Genomic DNA, 23,819 nt, shown 5'->3' with positions numbered 1-23,819 from the left:
CTCCACAGTCAAGGACACACAAAACTCAATACACACCAAAAAAAAAAAATCACATCTGTATGATGCTACATACAGAATAGTGACTCAAACTTGAAGATAGCTATTACTCAACATTGTGGAATATAAGCTTGTTTGCTTTCTTGGTTAAAATAAACATTATTTCCTCATCTCTGTGCTAAAAATGAAGACGGCGCCATAAGACAGTACCCTATAGTGCCTGAAGGCAGGTATGAATTAGGACACTTGAGAGCACTCCTAAACAGGGTACATGGCAGGCCCCCCCAGAAAGTCCTCTATTTCTGCTGTCATAACACAGAAGAGTGACATACAACCATGTCAGCCTCCATATAAACCAACAAAAGGACCAAATGGAGCTCAGGAGGGCAATATTATTTGACCACTGTATTTCTACATGTTATGATATTCTGATGTTGAATGTGTTCAAAGATAAATCAGGTAGGCTCGGTTAACCAAGTCAAGCTATTTCACCTCATTTTCCAAGTAGGTACATTTCTTCCATTCACCGCAAACTCTAAAATGTCAAGTAATGTCAAACCAACTTGTCCGAGCTCTCAAAAACCTTTCACTTTCTGAGTAGGATGTTTCTAGTTCGAGAGGCGTTCAGGTGTATTTTTCTAACGGAGTTAGAAACCTCCCAGCTGCTCATGAACGTACCATTACCTTAATGTACAAATTGGAAATAGGAGAAAACAGCAAGCCTTGCTCTGTTTAGAGGTTAAAACAATTCACCTCGCAGCACCTCTGACGCTAACTTCTTAAATCTAGAGGCGCTGGTACAGGCTGGTTTATTACCTTTGGACAGAGTCAGGCTAGCTGCTTCCCACTTTCCTGTTTTATGTCTATGCTAAGCTAAGCTAATCAGCTGCTGGCTGGAGCAGCCCATTTAGCATAAACATGACAATGATACTGATTTTCTCATTAAACTCTTGGCCAGAAAGCAAATAAGCGCTTTTCTCAAAATGCCTAAGTGTTCTCTCAACCACTCCACTTATCTTCTGTCTTCTTGTGGTTTCTTCAACTCTAAATCATAAGGAGAAAAACAGAGCATGCATGCTCGCAGACAAACATTGGAGCACACATGCAGAGCGTCTGTGGTGTGCTATGTAAATCACCTGCTGCCTCGTGTCCTGTGGGAGTCTGTGGGGGTGTGGATAAAGTTCTGGATGGAAAAGAGGAAACAAGCAGAATGAGGGCAAAGAAGGGGAAGATAAAAAAAAAAAAAAAACATATGAAGGAGGGATCAGAGAGAGCAAGTGAATTACTACAGCAAACCAGAATTCCTCAGAGTTGGTCATGTGACACAAGAAGCAGATTCTGGAAAAGCAGCTGCCATAGTCTACAGCACACTGAGGAAATGAAAAGAAAGGAAGTCAGAGGGCGAGAGATGAAGAGGGGAAGAGTTAGAGACGGGGAGAGTGAAACAGGAACAAATCTAATCAGTTTGTGAGCCCTCTGCGGAGGTCAGCAGACGAAGATGAATGGCAATATCTGGCAGCTTTGAGCTTTCTCATTGGTCTGAAATGTCTTCAACAGGGAGAAACATAATGATTCCACCAGGAAACACAGATCCATGTCCACAGACACAAATATAGCAGTGTGTGCATTGGCACTCACATGAAAGGATTGAAATACATACTTTTTCAACATGGCCATGGTGGGTTTTCTTCTGTGTAGTGATATTTAATGTACTTATGAGTGCAACATCATGAAAACTGGGAACTAATTCTTACTCTAAAGTAATTAATAGCAGTAATGATGGGCTGCAGAGTGTGAAGGAATTTGATTTGTTTCCTGACAGGAAGTGTTGGCTCAGATACTCCTCCAGCTGTTAGAAAGATATTTGTCTTCTGGGTGACAGCAGGAGATACATGCATTCCTCTGTATATTGTTAGAAGCTATGACAGCACTTTAATTGTAAAAATGTGTGGGTCCATGTGTGTACGTGTCAACCTGCACGTGTGTCCGGCATTCATGTAGCCAAGAGCTCAAGTCTGATGTCTGATGGCTGTCTGTGTATGAAGCAGCAGCAGTCTTCATCAGACTTTTGCTCTCCAGTAAGCATGGCAGGGATGGTGCTGCAGCTTGGCCCTGCAGAACAAACAGACTGCATAAAGAGAGCCTGTGTGGTGCTAAGTCTCACACTGGAGTGAGGGACAGAAGGGAGAAGGAAGGGACTGAGTGAAAAGGAGAAAACGCAAGATGATAAAAGAGGGGGGTAGAGGCACAGCGAAATGATGAAATGGAATGGTAGACTTATCGTCCAAAAAAAGTTAGGTTCTTGTAATAGCTTTTTGGATAGCCTTGTCAAAACTGAGACGATGTCATAAAATATTTTCAGAGGGGGGAAAAAGTGAGAGCTCCACACAATGTGTGCCTGTGGTCCACTGAAGCATGCTACTTTTCTCATGAGCCCAAACAACAGACCTTTGCAGGACTTTTACACTGTTCTCTTTGACAAAGAGAGGTGTGATTTCGGCACAGAGGCGATCCATTCCAGACATATGGAAGGTCCTATATCATGGACACAAAATGGGTCAGGCAGTATGACTGGCTGTCACTTAAAAAAAAAAACTTTGAACAATGCGATGTATTCTTCTATCAATATCTGTAAGAGTTAAATCACAATTTCCTATGTAAAAGTTGCATTTCTCCCTCTCACACATTCTAAAAGGTTATAAAGGAACCTGTAATCTGATTTGCTGGGGTACTAAAGAAAAACAAAGTGTAAGAAGTCATACATGGTAAATGATCAGAGCCAAAAACATAATTTGGATAACAATCCAGAGGTCCTTTCACTCTTGAAATTGGAAATAGGCCTACAGTTAAACAAAAACAGTAAATATAAATCAAAGTGTGAAAGTTTTCCTTTATCATAAACCCCAATCATAAATCTTGAGATGAACATTTCATTAATGTACACATTTCCCACAAACTGACAGAAACAATCAATGCAATCATGTGCCAGAGTCAAAAATGAATCATTTCTTCAGGCCAGAAGAAAGGCTGAGTAAGATACACAGAAGCCAAAATACCAGTGCCTTTACCACTAATCCTCAACAGTTAGCTATTTTAATGAGGTAATTTATTTACTTTAATTCAGCTAATACATCATCATTATAATCATATTTTGGCAATGTTTTACTTACCTAATTATTACTTTGGAAGAATTAAACGCTTCCAAACCATGACCGTCTGCGCCTCTCTATGTTTTCCATACAGAGCGATGTTGTGCAGATGCAGTGTAGCTGCCAGTGTGTTCATGCTTGTGTGTTTTTGTAATTTCTGTAATTTGTATTAAGATTTAGTCTACTCAGAAAAGCATTTGAAATATATGTGTGTACAAATAATGCATACTGTTTAGTACTGGTGCTTCTCATGTATGTGATGAATGTCTTTGGGTATGTGTGCGCTTTCACGTGTAACCGGAGTCCGCAGAACCCCAAACCTCTCACTAATTACACAGTATGGTGGCAGATGGAGTCCTGACCTTCATGCCTGCATCATCTGTTACATAAATACTCATTTGACGGAAACTGCTGTCAGGCTCCATCTTGGTCTGCAGCACTGGTCAGTGCCAGGTTAAACCGCTGCTGGATCGGGACGCTGCCACTCCCTTGTTTTGGGCTCAGCTCTTTCAGGATATGTGGGTATATGTGTGCGTGTGTGATGTGTGAAGACCAGAACAAAAACAGAGTAAGTCGTGGATGTGTGTAGCTTTATATGTGCAGTGTGAATGTTTGAGTGGGGGAGGAAACAATGACAGAAATTGCAGAGAGAGGTTTGCATATGTGACAGCTTATGTGACGGAAAGAGGGAAAGAGGAAAATGTGTGCGCATGTAGAATGCAATTGTGCAAGGACATTTTACAGTGCTTAGTACTGGAAGCCACAGGATGTGCGTCTGAAGCAGACCACCTTGTACCCTATTACATCACCGTAGTGCCTCCTGAAACTCCACACAAACACACACACACACACACACACACACACACACACACACACACACACACACACACACACACACACACACACAGCAGCAGCAGCACTCACATACACACTCTTCACTACACGTTAGTTTTTCCCCTATTCTCATCAGGTGCCATATAAAGTGCATTTGCCATGTGTTGAGCACATGTTGGTGATGTTGCTCTGACTCAGTGAAGGAGAAAACTTTAACAAACTTGCTGAATAACACTTGAGGTATCACATATCATGCTTACATAATCCAAAACATGTTCACTGTCGACACTACAGAGCATCCTGACTGAACTCATCTTTTTAATACAGAGATAAAAATGTTTATTCAACTCGAGTGAAACGGAGTGACAATATTTGAACAGTTTGGTGATAATGCAGTGACAGGCGTTTGGCACTTGATTGCACCGCAGTGGCCAGTAGGAGAGCAAAGAGCAACAACTGAGCAATAAACAACAGATGGTAGTTAACACTTCCAAGAACAGCAGAGCAGTATTTATAGATGAAGCCCTTGAAACAGGCTGCTTCCTGCAGGACCAATGAGGGAAAATTTTCAAATCAAACCATTGTTATTATCAATCAGGTGTAAAGATACAATCTGAACCACACTCTGTATAGTTTACCTGGGTCCAAAAGTAAAAACGGCATCCAAAAATAAGTGGGGATGGGACATTTTGAAACATAACTTCATGTATGCAAGGTTAAATCTCGTCAGAGTTAGTGAGCTAAAGCATTTCCAATACATAAACACTGCTTGAATGACCCACGTATGTAAAATTACTCGTTTCAACATAAGAAGATACATTTTACGGCTTCTACTTACTCTTTGAAGAAAAGATGGAAGGAAGGAACGAAGGAAAAAAAAATACACCTGCATCCCTGAACTTTTTGGCTTTTTGACTTTTTACTGTTTCTTTCAGTAACCACTTGATAATTAATGTGGCAAAAGAAATATGATTGCTGATTTAAATAAAAGACCTGCCATAGTACATTACATCTAACTAGCTATGATAAAGGGGCTATTCATTAATGCAATAGCGGCACTAATGAGGAAATACTTCTCACTTGTTCTGACACAAGATGTGCACAGTCAGCGTTTAAGCACAGTTTGGTCATCTCTCCTTCACCCACGCCTGTGCTTTTTTGTCTAACACCTCTCTGGCACTACAATCCAAACCCCAAGCACTATGAAGAAATATATACCTTTTATGGGTCATTAGAAACCTAATTTTCTTCATAAAGTGGGTTTCCTAATATTAACAGCAGGTTCCAAGTGTACTCCCTCTCTGTTTCTGTCATCAGGGGCAGAGGGAAAGCATTTGGAAGGGCTGAAGGTGCTAAATGTGCCTTTCTTGCTGTGTTAATTCAGGGTTACATAGTATATCACATCTCGGTTAGAAGAAACACAGTGAAACCCTGTATTGCATCCACCCTCCCAACAGACACCCCGCTGAGTCTGACATATCTCTCTCACTCTCTCACACACACATTGCTACTGTACACATGCATGTAAGGCGGAGGCAAACAAACACAGCATCCACACGCCAACGCTGTTGATTCATGCGCGGCGGTGGAGCGCCGCAGCCTTAAGGTGAGGGAAACTCTGTCACCCTTGACTGGCCTCCTTGGAAACATGGGCACTGCTTCAAATTCAGGCCAAACACTGACTCACAAAGCAAGCCGCAGTAAGAAATAACTAGCGTTCATTCATAAAGACCTTGCGACGGTCAGCTCATTGTCATTTGCAGGCAGCTATGACAATTAGCTCTAACATTGTGGTGAGGCCAACTGGCTTTGAATGACAAGCGTTCATTCATGGTCTGTGAATGGCAGGAAATAATCTACTTTTTGCACCTTTGTTTTAGAAAGAAGGTGTGAAAAATGAATGCTGTACTGAATACTGAGATGATATGGACAGTAAAACCTCTAGCAGACAGACCAAAAAGTACCAGAATAGAAACTACTGAACACTGTAAACCCACCCAATTTCATTTTATTGGTTTAGTTAGGGTTGGATTCTTTCTTTTTTTCTCACAACAATACTGCTTGTGCATTTGTCTAACTGCGGTCAGTCGCTGACATTTTGGTCCACATGCTGCAGGTCACAGTTGACAGGCTCAGACAGTCTGCACTGACCTGTAATCAATGTGACAAAAGTGAGCTTCTCTCTGGGCAAATGCTTCTAGCTCTGTCTATAAATATGCAAGCACGAATCTGTCCCACTCATTACAACTCAAGCCTTAGAGGTGACATTGTCAGAGGGATTAAAGGAAAAGATAGTGGGAGGGAAGAGATAAAGGAAGCAGCAAAGTAAAGGACATCTGACTAATGAGGAAATAGTAGCAAGCGGGACACACTGCACTGCATTTAATATTGCACAGCATACAGTAGACGTCAACACAAACTCCTCGAAAGCCTGTTTCGAGTGGTGTGGGTTCCCATCTCTGTGGAGCAACGCAGCCTGGAAAATTGGGAATAAGAATAATCCACATGGGCCCAGTTTCTGCTGGTCCTTTACCCCCTTTACTTAGACCAACCCACAGGGATCCTGTAATCTTATAAATAGACAGGCAGCAGTTTACGCACCACAGTGTGTGACTGAGCGATGTCTGTACTAATGAATGCCCTGATGTCTGGTACAGGTTAGAAGCTTACTACAAGTAAGGAGTTAGTGGTGATTAGCTGAGTATATGCTACTTGTTATTTGGAGGTATTTTAATAGAGTATTTCTATTTCAAGTCACTTCATACATATACTGTGACCTTTCATGGGTGAAAATCTTACTTTTTACTCAAATCCTTTATCTGACAGCGATCTCTATTATACTTGGCTGGTTAAGATGAACTTAAAAAACATTTTAAGTACAGTTGTATATAAAATGGTTAAAAAGTAGCTCCACCTCAACCTACACCGTTATTAAGCAGCTTCCATATAAATGTACAGGTAATAATGTTGTATCTATTGTACATATAGCGCTGTAAAGGATTAGAATACTATTTTCAGTGTTGTTTAAAGTGGCAAGTTAATCACTCAGGTGATTGATTTAGTTTCATTTGTGTTTAATTAAGTGAATATGAACCATGGAAATGAAATGGCACACAGTCTCATTATTATATCCACATGCTGTTGCAGACAGCAAATTGCAACAGGTGCAATAAATTGTGGTCACTTATAGTCAACTGGCATTCAGAGTGTTGGATTATTTTGTCTAACTACACTAACAGGAAACATATAATTCCAACATGTTGCATCATAACACCAGAAATAACCGAAATGTACTTGTTCCTGGTATTTTTTTGTCTGAGTGTTTTGTATGTTTACTTCTCACTGAAGCACGTTGGTCTGTTGTCTTTGAGCGCTGGCTCCAGCTACGCCTGGCCTTGAAAATTGAGCATCTCTTTAATTTAGCAATGTGGGCTAGGCTACGCTAGCTGGTGGTCAGCGGTTCGCTTCAGCCCGACAGAAACACCTCATTAGAACAGAATGGCTAATTATAGACAAGACGACACTGAGATACATACTGGATGTACAACAGCCTGCTATGAAACATACAAGAAAGAGACAGAAAAGTTGTAAGGGCCATCTTCATCGTCAAAGAGAGGCTTAAAGATACTAGGATGAGGAAAATGGATAATGAGGGTTTCTGAATTCATGCTCAGCTTTCTTGGAGTTTGTTTTGTTTTGTTTTGTTTTGAGGCACTATGGGGAACAGATACATTTAAAAAGAACAAAGAAAGTTTTAAATTAACAGCTGGCCAATGGAAATTAATAATACTGTTTGCTCATAATCCCCAAAGCCTGTGATCTCAATACTCAAGCAACTTTTCTCTCACTGTATCTTGGGTCATTTGATATCTCCATCGGGTGCTTACAATCTCATTCTCAGTAGATTGCATTCAACTATGTGCTCAATTCCATGAGCAGACGTACACAAACATTTATTTATTTTTTTCCCCTCAAACAGACAACAGCAGATCTGTCAAGCACGTTTAACGAGGATCACAAATTATAAGAAATTGGCAGTCAATGCACATACTTTTCATACCAAAGGCAGTTCACAGCACCTAGACACAAATATAATGATGTACACACATGATACTGTGAACTTGGTGACACTTGTTCACAGTCAGCCAACTCACACACACACACACACACACACACACACACACACACACACACAGATAAAACGTCCATAAACAGTAACACATGGAGATGAATGGGCGTGCGAGTTAGTGGAGGATGATACAGGAGGGCTCAGAGACAGTGGTTTTGAAATCCTGTGGCTAAATGTGTAATGGAACAGCATGTTGTGATTAGAGACACAAATGTTCCAGCTTGCAGTATACCGCACAGCAAAGGCACCATGTGGCACATTTGTGTGTGTGTGTGTGTGTGTGTGTGTGTGTGTGTGTGTGTGTGTGTGTCATACACGTCTACTACAGTGTGCACTGACAACATATCTGTCCGCTCCGGTTTTGCTGTCCAGGAAATAATTTACATGGAAGGTTTTTGCACACACTTCCAGGAGAAGCTAGAGAAGGGAGGAGGGGTGGAGGGGGGTTACAGCATGGTGAGAGATACACAGCATGAAGATGTAAGAAGTGGCCAGGAATTGATGGGAAAAAAAATGGAGGAAGATGGAGAGAGAAGCGAGGCAGGATAAACAGTGGAAGAGAGCGTGGCAGTTCTCGGGGCGAGAATTTGTGGCAAAGAATTAGAATGGATGGATTTACAGGACAAGTAGGTTCCAGCTGGCACAAATTCATCCTAGTTCAAACCAGACTGGTGCAGCAGAAAAGGTGGCAGTGGGGCCAAAAGACAGGCCAGTTGTTCTGGGCAGGTCAGTGGAAACACTACACAACCAGGATCTGGGCCAGTGGACCAGGCCAGACAACTGATGGCTTTTCAAGCGATGCAACGTGTGTGTAAGAAATAGCACTAAACTACAGAGTTACCCGTTTAACCTCAAGCTGTGTTTCACCTCAAACAAACGAGGTCTTAGCATGACCTTTGACCTCTTGTTAAAGTCTGAGGAGATACTGGTTTATTGCAGTGGGATGCATTCCTGAACCTCTCTGGCTGGTTGCAAAGTTTGAATTTCAGTCCATTACTTTCTCCTTCAAACATACATACACACACCAGTCAAACACAAACCATCACTCTCCAACTATGTAATTAACACCACTAACCACGCCTGCTGACTCCTCTGCAGATCCCTTGCTGAGAATAAGGACTCAACCTCAGTCTTGACCGGACAGGAAAAAGAACAACTTCTTGGAAGCTGGGAGTTTTTGTGTTTTTGGACAAAGACCTTGTTAACTTTGGACTGTGTTGCTTTTCACTCAAGAAGTCTGTTCAAAACATCTGGAAAATGTGGTTTCACCAGTAGACCAGAACATTTGTACAGGGTTACGATTGCATCTTAGACCTGCACCTCTTCAGTACGTCTCTTCTGCGGCTTTTGTATTTGAAGAAGCTGTTGTTTCGCTCCGGAACAACCTTCACCTTCATATTAGGTTGTCAACCACTTCACCACAAAATTTGTTCAAAAGCCGTTTAAAAACCTATTTATTTTCACTGGTCTATCCGCTTTGAGGTCTACTTGGTACTTTTGTGTGATTTGTGTTAGCCTGTCTTGATTTGGATGACTGTTTGTCTGTGTGCAGCACTTTGGTCACCCGTTGTTGTGTTTTAAATGTGCTCTAAAAATAAATTTGGACTTGACTTGACTTGACTTATTTGGAGGGTAAACATGGAAAAAAAAAAAAAAAATCTGAATTTTGAAGAGCTTGTAAGTGTGATAGGTGATGGCAGCATGTGGATTTTAGCACTATAACTCTCACTTTGTTGGCAGCTATGATGTTCTCTTAGTCCCATTTTGCACTGCTGCCTTCATGGTTGTTAAGAGAAAAGCATGTAGGCATTAAAAAAAAAAAAAAAGAAAAAAAAAAAGAGGGAGATTGGGAAAGACAGGGAAAGACAGAGACAAGTGGTGGGGGACAAAGGTGGGTTTCAGAGAAGGAGAGCACATTCTGAGACAGAGGTGTGAGATTTGGATAAGGTGGGGTTTGCTTTGCAACGGGGGACAACCACATTCCATCTGAATATTCTAAAAATGCTTTTCAGGCCATCATCAGAGAGGTCATCCCTTCCTTTCCCATCAATATCAAAATCAAAATCCATTACATAACAATAACACTGTTGACTGTGTTTCTTGGTTGTTTGTATATAATATATATAGATATATACTGTACTGTATATACTGTGCATTTTATATTTATATTTTATATTTTTTTACTGCTATTTTACTGCTATTTTATTGCTTTTCTATTGTTCTATTATTATCTTATTGCTTCTGTATGCTGCTGTAGTGAAAAAATTTCCCCTCGGGGATTAATAAAGTAACTACCTAACCTAACCTAACCTAATACCATCAACTACTTCAGCTCCAGAGGGGCTGTTAAATAAATGTATTCTCTGGGGATAGTAACTGTACACTCTGCTTGCACATATTCCACCTGTTGCAAGCAGGGTCAGGAAGAGTCACTGCTGATAATAGTAGTCATACTAGTAACAGGTCATGTCTTATGTAATGATGAATGTGGTGGTTTAGAAAATTGCGGGGAGTACACAACTCTTTTGTCAGAAAAGAAAAAGTAAGAACAAAGGAAAAGAAAAGAGAGAAAGAAAAAAATAATTTGCCACGATTTACTTGACATTTAACGACACACTTTAATGGTGAGATTAAGGATGGTATTATGAAATACTGGCAGCAGAGTACCCACTTTTTACAGTCACATCCAACAGATTCAGTGTTGGTATATTGCTTTGCATCTGGTGTCTGCAAGAAATAAAATAATGATAATAACTTGAAATCAAAAGGTGTCAAACTCAATGCTTATGGTCATCTTTTTTAAGTGTACCTGTCTACGTCAGTCTTTTGTCTCCAATACAGAGTTATGACATTCTTCGTGACAAACAGAAATATTGACCTGTATATTCCATTGGATGGGTTGTGGGAGGCATTACTAGAGCTCTTGTCTTTCTTTAGATTGGCCTTCAGATATGTGGAGTGTCTCTGTAAAATCTATCTTTTACTAAAACCAAAATAAATGCAATTCTTTCTGGCTCGTTTGAAGAGTGTTTCTTGTAAAATACCTCAAGTTGGACTGTCCAGCTTTTAGGCTAAACACAAGAAAAATGTTGCAGTGCAATGTAATAAAAAATAATGTATATTTTTTTTCTTGCACAATTTGAAAATTATCAATGAAACAATTGTATTTTTTTATGTACAGTAATGTATGGGTTCATGTGCATATCTTTACTCCCAGTATTCTTTACTTGATGAAAACTTTTCCTAACCTGTATCCAGTTTTTGTTCATCAGACGCCAACTAGAATATCGTAAATGCTTCTAACTGTGTATATGTGCATGCATGATAAATATGTGTAAGCCAATTCATCTGGTCTTTACAGCATATACAAAGCAACATTAAGATTAATTTAGAGCCATGTTTCTGAACACTGGCTAATGCAAGTCTAATATTTACTTTCCTTCAGCTCTGTTTTGGTCCCCACCATCTCCTATGGAAATATCAGTCACTATATCTGCTGACTGTTCACCAGCTATAGTCGCTTGATCTGTACCTGCTGTTTGGTGGTGGGAAGGTAGCGTGCAGTGGGTTTATCATCAGAGCAGAAAACATTTAAACTTGTTTTAGATGAATACACCTGCCTGTTGCATTTGGAAATTACACTAATGTGAGCATTGCCAGAATACGAAAACACTGAGTAAAAAGTTGAAGCTGAGTCCAATTGCACTGTCAGATAATACTGTAATTGTCTGTGGGTTCCTTACTACAAGTGACCTTGTTCACATTAGTCATGTGGTCCATTGTTATTATAAAAAACATTCTTCTTGACTTTTGCAAATGTCCTGTTTCTAGAAAATACCAGAAACACTGGCTTCTCATTCAACTCAGCTGAACCCAAAAAGGGCACAGGCTTCATAAAACTTAAAAGTGCAATGCAATACATTTCCCCAAAAGAGCACGTAGTGGTTTGAACAATATGGGCTGGGCATTGCCACCCTATCTGCCCTGCTGTATATTTAAGGCTGCTATTTTAAACCACTATATACTTTTTCATTGCCATGAAATGAGGGGAGCAGGCAGAGCTGTGGTAAACTCACTCAAAATAAAGATAGACCTAGTTCCTTGAACAAGGTATGTCATTGACCACCGGGCAACATGTTTCTGATTAACAAGTCCCTTAACAACCAATTACTTGGCTTTGGGCTATGGATTCTGACACTCAGCTCAGAAAAAGTCATAATCCAGTTGTTTGATAAAATTGGAAAATAATTGCTTGACTTCATTGACCACACAGAACTGCCGTTTGATGGCAAGTCCAAATGTCGCCAGTTGAGCGGAAACAAGAGCTTAACATGTTAGGTGTTCAGTGGCAATAAATTGAGGAATGTGGAGTAATTTAACACTCGCTAACATAAACAAAGAAACTTCCCAAATGGGCTAACAGACACCAGGTCACAGAGGTATGAGGTAGGGGAAGGGCTGTTCCATAAAGTATCACGTTAGCAGGGTGCAATTATTGTGTTTCTAATTCTGTCATGAAAGGACATGGACTCATTGAAGTTCTTGTCTTTGTGAATGAACAGGGCAGCGTAGATTAAAGCATGTAGTAAGCAGACACCTAATTCTCTCACGAAACCGCTATTTATCCTGGTAATAATATTTTAAATTATGGGATGAACTGCATGCAGTCACCTTTTTTCTTTTTCAAAAGCATCAGCCACGGTACCACCCAGTGGCTGTGGGCCCTGAGCCACCCACCCATTCACATACTACCACAGACATAAAAGGCACCACGAGTAGCCCTCATCAGTGTCTTGGCAACCCCTTCAAACAGTACAAAGTTCCTAAAAACAACCCCGATTTAAGCTTATGTATTCCTCATTTACACACTTCTCACACTAGTAGCTTAAGCAGGAGTTTAGCTTACGACAATGACTGGGAACAGGGAGTCTATCCAACAGGAAAAAATCCACTTGCAGCTCACTGATTAACACCTAAATTTAATTCATAGATAAAAAACAAAAAAACAATTATTTCAAACAACAATTTGATGTTTTATGAGGGATTTATGTGTCAGTCAGTCAAGTTATCTCAATTTAGGAAGGCATAACATCTGGAATATCCAGGAAACATTTAGCTTGGCTCACTCAAAAGTCAAAAAATATGCCTGCACATACTTCTAAAGCTCAATACTTTATTTAACTCAACATAATGCAGCTCAGTTTTAAAAACCTTTCTGTGTTTTGATTAAAAGAGAAGAGGGTTCACACAATTGACGACTCAGTTGAGTTGACATGGAGTTTGTAACTCACCGAGCAGCAGTTGTATACAATCAGGAGCATATCACACAAGCCCGGTCACAAACTAGTGCTCACAACTTTATCTGGGATCTCTTTCGGGATATAACCAGCAGTGCTCAGCAAGCCTTGAACAGCATTTGCCGTTTAACAGCATTGCTGCATTGGTAATTTTCTTTCCATCTGCTCTCTTTTCATGTGGTGAAAACAAAAGCTCTAATGAACGATAATTACCCTGTGTTGTTTTAGTGTTTGCGCTTCGCTCTGGAGCGGGCAATAGCAGCCTCTCCGGCATGTAGATGCTAATTACTTCTATTATGTAATGACAAGGTCAACATTAAGCTATTTTTCAAATTATTTTTGTAATAACCCAAAAATTAAGTCATGCATTTATCATCACCATAACTAAGTAAACATAATACTCATCAACACATTAATCAAATTTTTTTCTTTTTACATTTTCAACCCCTCTAAGTTCTCTTTGGTTTGCATTAAGTAAAAACTAATATTGCTTTATTGACCCTTAAACCCAATTAGAAGTTGGCAATCATGTTAGAAAGCAGATAAATAAACAGAGCGTTGCTCACGTCTACTCAGCAGGGAGGGCTGCTTGTTTTACCAACCGTGAGGAAATTACAATCCATCTAATTATTTTGGCATTTAGGCTGGATGTGACGCCAGTTGGGAGTTGTTTTGGGGTCTGTTGGAGGTAATGCTTAGTTTTCCTCGACACTAACACACTTTAGGCAGGGGGGAATTCAGAGGAAGTAGGCCAAGTTGTTCTGCCTTCACCTTTTAATGAGTGTTGTCAGCTGGAGGTGTTGGATAGATGAAAAATATTATTCTATCTTCACCTCCTAAACATGGGGATCTCAGAGTGCAGGCTTTTAGTATTACATATAAATCTATGTTTGTGCTTTTGGTTTCAACCTCTGCTCAAACTTACATGATAAATAACAGAAATGTAAAGGTGTAAGGGAAGAGAATAAATAAGCAGTCTTTTTCCACATGACCAACTTCACTTAGGCTCAGACTGGTGCACACCTGGCAACCCTGTTAGTTCAAAATGCTGTGACGGCTTGACTAGCATTGTATTTGACACTTGGTAAACTGACTTAAAGCATGGACTCTGTCACTTTGGACAAAGTCAATGCTATCAAATCTGTCAGTTTAAAGAACAAAATACGATTATTGAAAAAAAAAAAAAGAAAACAGACCCTGTTTTTAATATCCTTTAACAGGAAATGTGCACGCTAGTGTGACTGGAGTGGCGAGTTTGGTCCAAAACTCACACTTAGCTGGCTGACTCTTAAAAGTTTGTGTGTCAGCTTCCTCACTACAGTATGTGTAGCTGTGTGTACACATGCATAAAATACATGCGTAACTAAGCGCAGTGTGTTTTAATTCCATTTAAACCCAAAAACAGCAGGTCAGACTTGAGGTTAGTGGAACAGGTCTGTAAAGGTTCAAAAGGCTGAGTAAATACAGGGAAAGTGACTAAATTCAAGTCTCCACTCAAGAAAACGATTGTGATCTTGCTCATAAGTGAGGCATTTAACCTCAAGACTACAGATGCTGTGGGTGTGCTGGGCAGCTCTGGGGTGATAGTTCATTTTAAAAATATATCATGATAAAATTTCTCACCTGTATGTCCTCGGTTAATGTGTGCTTAAGTACAGGCAACATCTACATGTTTACCCCGATGAAAATGATAAGGATTTAAATGCATACAATTTTAGATAGTAGGGATGGGTCATGGGTCATTTCTATTTTTTAAACAGTTTAAAAAAAAACACAAAAAAAACAACAATAGTTTATGTGACTCATTTTGTCTTATATCCTTTTGTTTTTACCATCAACAGGTAGCAATGTATAACTAGTGCCAGAAGGTGGCTGTAATCAACCTAAAAACTTTTTGTCAAAAATTAAACAACAAAAAGAGAAGAAGAAGAAGGACATGTTACCATCAGGCTCCAGTAAAACATGTGTGGCTGTGTAAGATTTGATGATGCGGCATAAACAGGAAAAACATTCAAAGACCGCTACAGCCATTAAAATATTTTAAAAAATTTATGAAAATGACGTGCAGTGCAAACTCCAGGTAAAGTTAGGAAATCAAAGTCTACCACAGCTATGTACAGTCATCTCAGCACGAAGCACCAGGCCGATGGTCCATCCAAAGATCAACTATCAATAGCTGGATAATAAATAACAGCGACTAATTCCGTGGCCAACAAATCTTTGTAAATAGCAGTGTTCACTTACTCTAGATTATGTCAGCATTACGTTTACAACCACAGTGTCTGCATTTAAGGATTTTTTAAATTTTTTTTTATCTCCCGCACGTACTAAGGTCATACATTTTTACTCCGAAAATTCTCAGAATATTCCACATTTTGCATGCATCATGCTCTATACTTTTTCTTATAGTTCAGGACAACATATTTTCTGAAGTTGCAATTAATCAACCAAAGTTTGTCTGCACAACATGCTTATTTGTGGTAATGGCCAGCACTGGGTTCTGCCATGTTGAATGGTTTAAAGGCAGTTTCTATTCAATCAAACCTTGTAATTAGCAAAGTAAAAAGAAAAATAATGTATTTTTATTGTCTGTATGTTTGAGTCTGTCTGTCAGAGGTCAGATACAGCATGAGTAAAGCGAACTGTGTTTGTAATGACCATGATTTTACAGAAGGCATACCTTCCCTTTCTCTCACTGCACCACTTTCTTCCCCATCCTCTTTCTCTTATTCTTTATGTACATATAAAGTATATTTGTAGAACTACTTCTACTATGTGCTCACCAGCCAAACTAAACTTTATTTGAATTCACTTAAAAAGTTTGCTTTCACCCACTTTCTGGCCAGCAGTGGCATAAATATGACAGAAACTGGAGGGAGGAGTGAGATCCTAAAGCTTCTTCTGTGTCCACACATACCTGTCTAATCCCTAATACTGCCCTGCAGTCTCCAACTTGAACACTTCACTGGCCAGTTTCTGAAAAGTTAGATTTATGTGTGTGAGGTTATAGAGTTCCTTTGAGAAGCAGGGCAATGTGTAGTGAAAGACTGACAGCTGCACCAAGTTGTTCAGCATTTATGATTCATGGTTAGGGGACTGGAGACTATAACGACACACAAACACTCATGAAAACCTTAATGTCCTTGAAAGTCCATCACATCCATCCATGTGTCTAGGCAGTGAACCATGTGCTCTGTTTAAACCTGAAGGATCCATCTCAATAAGACGATTTCAGGGAACAGAGAAACATTCTAAATCCTTTTCCCTATTTTGCCCTCTCAGCTCCAAGTAGCTACAAGAGGGTGCCGTGCAAAATTAAAGAGGAGCAATACTAATTTTCCCATCGCTGTAGGAGCCAAACACAGACTTCATGGCTTCAAACTCTGCAACAGTCTCGTCTTCCTAAATCCTCTCATATTTCTCTTTAGCGATGCCTTTTTAGCCAAGTGTGGAGACAGTTCCTTCTATAAAAAGATTTCTAAACTGGCAACTAATCACAGCTAATCTGTCATTCAGCACAGTTTTAGCTCCAAACCAGCATTCCCCTGACTTGTGAACAGTCACTGTTACCTACAAAGGTTATGTTCACCGTTCAAAAAAAAAAAGAACAAAGAATTAAATCAGTCTGACACCTTCCAGCTCAGCCAAGTCAAACATCGAGGGAAATCACTGCTACACATGTCAGGCTTGATTTTGTATTCACACACACAGACACCTCACTCAAATAGAGACTTTTTTTGTCAAAGGAGCTGGATCAATATATATAGGTGTAGGAGAGAAGAAGAGACGACAGAGAAAGTCTCAGACAGGGTCAGTGACTAGGAACAGACAGCTGTGAGCATGCTATAAATCCAGGTCTAAAGGTCAGCACACCAGTTGAGCTACAGCAACTATATGTTGAGTGACACCCTCAAACACCAACCTCCCCACATGGCCGAACAAAACCAGGTCTGTTCTCCCTCCACTGCATCAGACTGAGGGGAACACACACACACACACACACACACACACACACACACACACACACACACACACACACACACACACACACACACCTTACACACAATTGCGCTAAATCAACCCACTATTCTCTTCCATATACAAACACACACCTTCACTTAGCCCACCAGAAGTCCTTGCCTTCATCTCGGCAAAGCACAGCCAAAAGTTATACAAATAAGAATCTGAGGAGTTGACATCTTAAGCGCACAGTATTAGTAAAGATCCCATGTTGCATTAATTCAAGTGTCAAAGGGCTCAGTCCACAGAGAAATGCACACATTTCACACAACTCAACACTCACACAATGCAGCAACTGTGCATTTAGACTTCTGTCAGTTTATGATGTCACAAACTCATGCTCATGTCAGGTTTGCCCTAAGCATGGCCCACTGTCCAACTTTTTATGTGGAAGAAAACACCAAGCGGTCAGTGCGTAACTGAGCATACAAGCTACAAGACCTAAGAAAAGCTGTGCTTGGCATGAGTGCTCTGAAAACAGTCAGCCAATCAGAGGACAGAGTCACTGATATCAATGCGCCTTAGGAACACAAACAAAACAACCTGTTCTCTGCAGAGCTCCAGAGAGGAGCTAAAGTGAGAAGAGGAAAAACTACATTGAGATGGTTTTTGATACATAAAATAACTATATAGTGCAGCAATTAACATGTTTAGATAAAGCATGTCTTCATCAGAGTAACAAAAAGGCAAAATATCTGCACCGGGCTATCAGATCTTATTTTACTGACATTGAATGCTATGAGAAATAAATCCATTGTGTTCTATGAATTCATGATGTTTCCTAATAAGTTTGATCGTTTCTATGAAACTTTATTGCTGTATATGTGCAGCAATAAAATAGCATTGACTACATATGAGCACAGTCAAGAATCTGTCCATGCTATATGTGAACCTTTTTGCTGGGTGAATGCGTTTTAGAGGTTTTATTAAAACGGAATATCCTCTCTATATATATATATTTTTTTTTTTTTACCAGTTAATGCGCTAAGTAGTAGCTTTCCTTTCCACTTTGTTGGAGTTTGTATTCAATTCTTGACACACTCTATGACACACAGACACAGAAAAAGTAAGAGTGGAGACAGAGAGACACTAATGGAGAGACGGAGTGTCTGATAGTTGAAAGAGTTGACACTGACAAAGAAACAGAGGAACATAAAGTTCTTTGTCAAAATAACTTCCCTGTGAACTTTCTTTCAAAGCACCTGCACAGGCCATTTTGCTTCCCGATCGTAGGGATATTCTGCACAGGAAGCACTCCATCTTCCCCTCTTTATCACAGATTTCTCTTTTCTCTCCATTAAGATCACAGGTTTCTTCAGAATGAAGACTATAAGCAGACCACATCTGAAGCCTGGCTTTCTACTTTTCTCGTCTTCTTACTTTCTCCCAGCCAACATCCCACCTTTTAGGACCCACCACAAAGTGGAATCATTTTACATCTGTGCTGACAGAAGGTTACTAGGAATCAGTCACAAATGCTACCTGACAAAAGCTCCAGAATCAAACACCTTCATATTACCAATTTCACTGTCACAACTTTCAGTTTGAAACAAAGTCTTTTTTCCTTGCCTCAGCATCATAATAAGGGGAGATGTTTACTTATCCAGATCCCAGTTGAGGTGCTACAATGTGGTTGTGCTATTATTACATAACAAACCCCCTTCCTGAGGTCAACAGAGTACAGAAGAGTCGGTGTTTGACAAGGCTCAGAACCTCAGGGTCTCTGAGCAGAGCTGCAGTGAAGATCCCGTCATTCATGTGGGAACAGACACTCATAGATCTTCTAACAGAGGGATTCCTTGGCCTCATGGTCCACACATGTCTGAGTGCTGGTGGATTACGTATTTTTCTCTCTCTGTCTGTATTTTGAAGAAAGTGTGTTGGTCTGTGCTAAATGTACATCTGCACATCAATATCATAAGCTTGTGTGTGAGCGTTTGTTCAGGTTATAGAGTGTTTCTCAGAAGCAGAGTGCTGCTTTGTGAGAAAGTACAAGACATTACCGGCTGTCCCATAGAGTGCAAGCATTAGCTTTGTGCAATTACTCCAAGATAAAATGAACTTGCATCGACTGCTGCAGTTTCCAAATCACATTAGGCTGCAAAATTTCATCAGACTGAATGTTGCTTCAGTTTGTATAGTGTATACCGAATCTGTATATCGAAGCAATCAAGCTGTATTTTAAAGGAAAGTATTATTGCTCTCCATAATATCCAAACAGAATTATAAAAACTTCCTAAGAAAATCTTTTAGTGTTTCTGTTTTGAACCCATTCAGATTTATTTCAGGCGTGTGTGCACATGCATGCATATGTGAGTGTCTTAGATGTGTGTCTAAGTGTGTGTCTACAGGAAACCAATCTGACCCATGGGATTAGTGGCTGATTTGGTGAGAGCCTGTCATTCTGTTCCAGATGTTTATCACGTCATAAAGGCCTTAAGCCCTCTGTGAGAAATTAGGTAGGAACACAACCTCCTTTCAACACACACACACACGTACATAGACACACTCGTGCCCACATACTTTCCAACTGCTTCCCCTGTTGTAGCCAACTGACTGACATGATGATAGGAAATCATTTTTGCATCCAATTCTGATATCAGAAGATTTTAGGTAACAAGATCAGATATGTACGTACACAGATTACCTTTTTGACTCTTGATACAACTTATCCTAAAGACTAACACTGCCCAGGCATCTGTCTGTGGCAGATGTAGCCACCTGTGCCCTCTTTCTGACACACAGTAGGTGTTATCCACTTTACTATTGTTATCACACAGTGTACAGTAATCAAATAGTGCCAAGCCATAGCTAAATGAAATGCAATGTTCCCTTAAGGACATAACATTTTAAATTGGAAACTTCCTTGATAAGAAAGCATTTGTAGTACAAACAGCTCCACGTGTTTCTGTTTGTATCAATCATAAAAACACACCGGATTCACAAAACCAGCAACAACAAAAAAAAAATCACCCTTGGCACTCTATTGCACCCTGTTCCACGGTGCCAGTCGTGCGTAATGAGCGCTGCGTGGCCGAGGCGCACCAGCTGGCTGTACAAGAAGAGGTGTCAGTCATCATCCACGTACAGTATCAGTCTGAACAGTTGCTAAGTTCTTGTTACCATAATAGTCCTCAATCATGCTCGGACAAGTCATAACTGATATTCCAGCCAAAGGGAAGTGCATTCCTCTGGTTTTGGTGTCAAAATATAGAATCTGAAGCATGGGGGGAACTTTCTACAATCCCAGCATCGTGCACATACAAAAGGTCAATATCTGCACCATTATGAGATGTTTGTAAGTCTACAGTAACTTCACATATCCCAACTTTGATTGTCTACAAATTATAAATGATATGAGGATATCAAGATAACCAGACAGGGGTGAATGGTGTCGGTGGGACGCTGGCCTCCTGTGGATTTTATAAAAGAGACTTGTTCCATTTTGAATAAACGCTTCTTTATACGTCCCCTTAAAGAGTCTAGACATGCAGCGCAACTTTTAATTAGCAGACCCTCTTTGATGTCGAGCTTCAGCCAACAGAGGAAAAGTTCTTACCGAGATACTGTCTGATGTCCAGCAGGATTTTAGGAGGACCTCCGTTCAGCTGGTAAAAAAGGGAGCCGAAACAGAAGAGGAACAGCGTAGCCATGCAGAAACCATAACCTCGCAGGGAAAATCGCAACGGTATAGCAGAGAGTAAGCTGTACTTTCTGTTGTTTCGCTCTCTTATGTGGTTGGGAGTCTGGTTGTTGCTGTGAAGGGGACTGCTGCTGAAATTCTTCATCATCTCCTCCTCACAAAGCGCTGTGGAAAGTCACCCATCCGCCAGTGGAAAGTGAAACTTGTCGCTTTGAGATCATTTGAAGCGGACAGCCAGTTTGATTTGGAGACGCGCAGGCACCCAGATCTCCTCCGCTGCCGGAGCCACGGGCTTATTTTTTGCGCACAACGTTTCGTTTCTGCTCGGTCCCTGCTCGTATGCGCTCGTCGGATGACTCTTCCTTCCTCCCGTCCTTCCAGCCGAGTTAAGAGTCCATCCTTCTGCTCCGAGTCTTCTGGGTGTCAGGTTACTGAACGTGGAAAAACGAAAAACTTCCACCTCGTACAGGATTTGGTTTGGATTGTTGTGCGTAAAACAGCGTCACCCAGTGTTCAGGGAGAGAGGCCTCACAGGTAAACGCTGGGCTCTATTGAAACGAGATCTATTGAGGCTCTAACAGCCTAGAATGATAGTAGGTTTGTGCGAAAAAAGCTGTGAAATAGCCCACCAGGAATATTATTATTATTTAACAAAATATTCTCAATTTGATAATAAATGCATCTAAATAAATGTATTATTACTGTAGTTTCCAAAAACTTTGAGATATCATGACACTCAAATGCCTTCAGACAAAACATATCCCCTATTAGAGAAATCTCATTGATGCACTCTCTGTTAAAAGTCGTTGTTATTCATACGAGAGAGCCCACTGTCTTATTACCCCAGGGTAACACTGTAGACTTCTGATGTATAATGAAAAGAAGCTGGTGAAAAAAGTCTATTTGTTCACTGTGTGTGTGTGTGTGTGTTTTAAACTTTCTCTTTCCCCTCAGGCCAGTTGTAACAACCTTACTCTGAGCTGTATATCTTTCCACAGCAAGGCCAGAACCCACCATTAGACCACACCTGTACTTAGGAGGGTATTCAAAACAGTAACGACCTCACCAAGAGCCTTTCAGCTGGTGACAGCTACTGTAGCCAAGGGAGCAACAATGCTTATGAAAAACAATTTGGCCTGAAAAAGCAAAAGGAATAAATAGCAACAAAACAATTCTGCTGAAGGCCCATCGGCTGGACTTCTCCCAGGTGAATAGTACAGTGCTGCATATTGCAAGCTAGGCACAAACATGGTGAATGGATTAAAGGTTTATTGCCAAGGCTGGGCAGCTAAATCTGCCATGCATCACAGAAGTTTATGACACAGAACTACGGTAAGGGATGTCAGTAAGGTCACTGTGGTAAATCAGGTTTGGTCTAATCAGAACTATGGCTAGTATGATACCCTTTTGCTGTACGCCATCTATCTTATCCAGTTCTGCAGGAAACTACAGGAAACTTATCACTCACACACAAATGTTCAACATGTAATTAGTCCAAATGTGAGATGCAGCAACCCAGCTTTGTTAAATCAGTAATTCAGTGCCTCAGGACATGCCATGTCTGTGTGCTACTCAGTAATATCCTGGGCATGGAGTTCAACTGAAGTTTCTCCGAGTTTGCTCTCTCACAGACTCAGTAAGCAGGGTGTCCACCCACTTGTGGTACTGCAGAGTTTTGTGTCAAATTAAAGTAAATATCGCTGAAGTTGCAAGCAGAGAGAAATTAAACACATTTCTGCATGAATCTTGCACATTTGAACCACTACATCTGGATTAAGGGCACCCATTTAGGAACTAAGCAGCCCCTTAATTGAGTTTATGCTTCCATGAAAAGAATAAATAGACACTGCAGTGGGAAGGGCTGGAAATCCAATGGTTGGATTTTGTCTGCAATCACGAAAGGAAACTTTATGGATCAGACTTCATATACAGAGGGATTACTTAAATGACTTCTCACCTTCTAGGGAAACAAGTGACAAGAGAATTTAAGGATAAATTTAAGTGACTATATATTTTCTAGAAGTTTATGCCCGTGATTTGAAGTCACAGTAAGGCATGCTGGAATGTTATTGTGTCTGTATTGTTACACTCCTCAGAACTTTGGGGGAATTGTCACTAGTCTGTACATTGACAAAAATACTCAGCATCCATTAAAAAAACACAGAGGGGAAAGGAGCTCAGATTAACGGCAAGTAAGCCAAGGGAGCTATTTAAAATCAGGTGAGCATGAAGTCATGAAGTGGAAGCAAATTATAGTTGCTTGTTTCAGAGGTTCTAGCAGACACACTAAACAGGTTCTGTTGTTCTTCTTGAAGGAAATGCTTATTCAGTTGTCTGTGTCCTCACTCAGAAGAATGCCAGACGTCAGCTGAGATAGAAGTTATGCAAGTAAAATCATCTCAGATGCAGCCCTTTGAGGACAAACTATTCTCAAACTGGGGTTCTTAGTCTGGTCTGAACCTATTTGGGGCTCCTTGACATGAATAAGACAGGAAAAACTTCAGTGTGCTCTCACTAACAACAGCTGCACTACAACAAGAGCCAGACAAGCAGCCAATCTGAAGAATATGTCTGTTGTGGAACTTGTTGTCTTGGTCCTCAGCAGATGTGTATGGTTTTCTAAATGAGGACAGGACACACAAGGACACAATATTTCTAAGCTCTTTGTTTTAGGAGTTATGGCAACCAAACACTTGACAGTATAGTGAATACAAGAGTTTTTTTTTATTCAGAGACGCTGAATCCCAACA

General features: G+C 40.4%; 1 protein-coding gene across 2 annotated transcripts in view; it reads right to left on the bottom strand.

The window, feature by feature from the left end:
• usta (uronyl 2-sulfotransferase a) overlaps positions 1-21,493 on the bottom strand; it is a 53,132-nt gene extending 31,639 nt beyond the window's left edge. For both annotated transcript variants that reach the window (XM_069158225.1, XM_069158226.1), the window contains exon 1: positions 20,986-21,493. In XM_069158225.1, the coding sequence (XP_069014326.1) occupies positions 20,986-21,217 (232 nt within the window). In that variant the 5' untranslated portion in view covers positions 21,218-21,493. The remainder of the gene's footprint in view (positions 1-20,985) is intronic.
• Between the last annotated feature and the right edge of the window lie 2,326 nt (positions 21,494-23,819).

This window comes from Embiotoca jacksoni, unplaced genomic scaffold (genome assembly GCF_022577435.1).
Source record: "Embiotoca jacksoni isolate LCO1_2020_lvr unplaced genomic scaffold, fEmbJac1.0.p SCAF_23, whole genome shotgun sequence".
In the NCBI taxonomy this organism is placed as follows: Eukaryota; Metazoa; Chordata; class Actinopteri; family Embiotocidae; genus Embiotoca; species Embiotoca jacksoni.
This window is presented reverse-complemented; position numbering and strand designations above follow the sequence as displayed.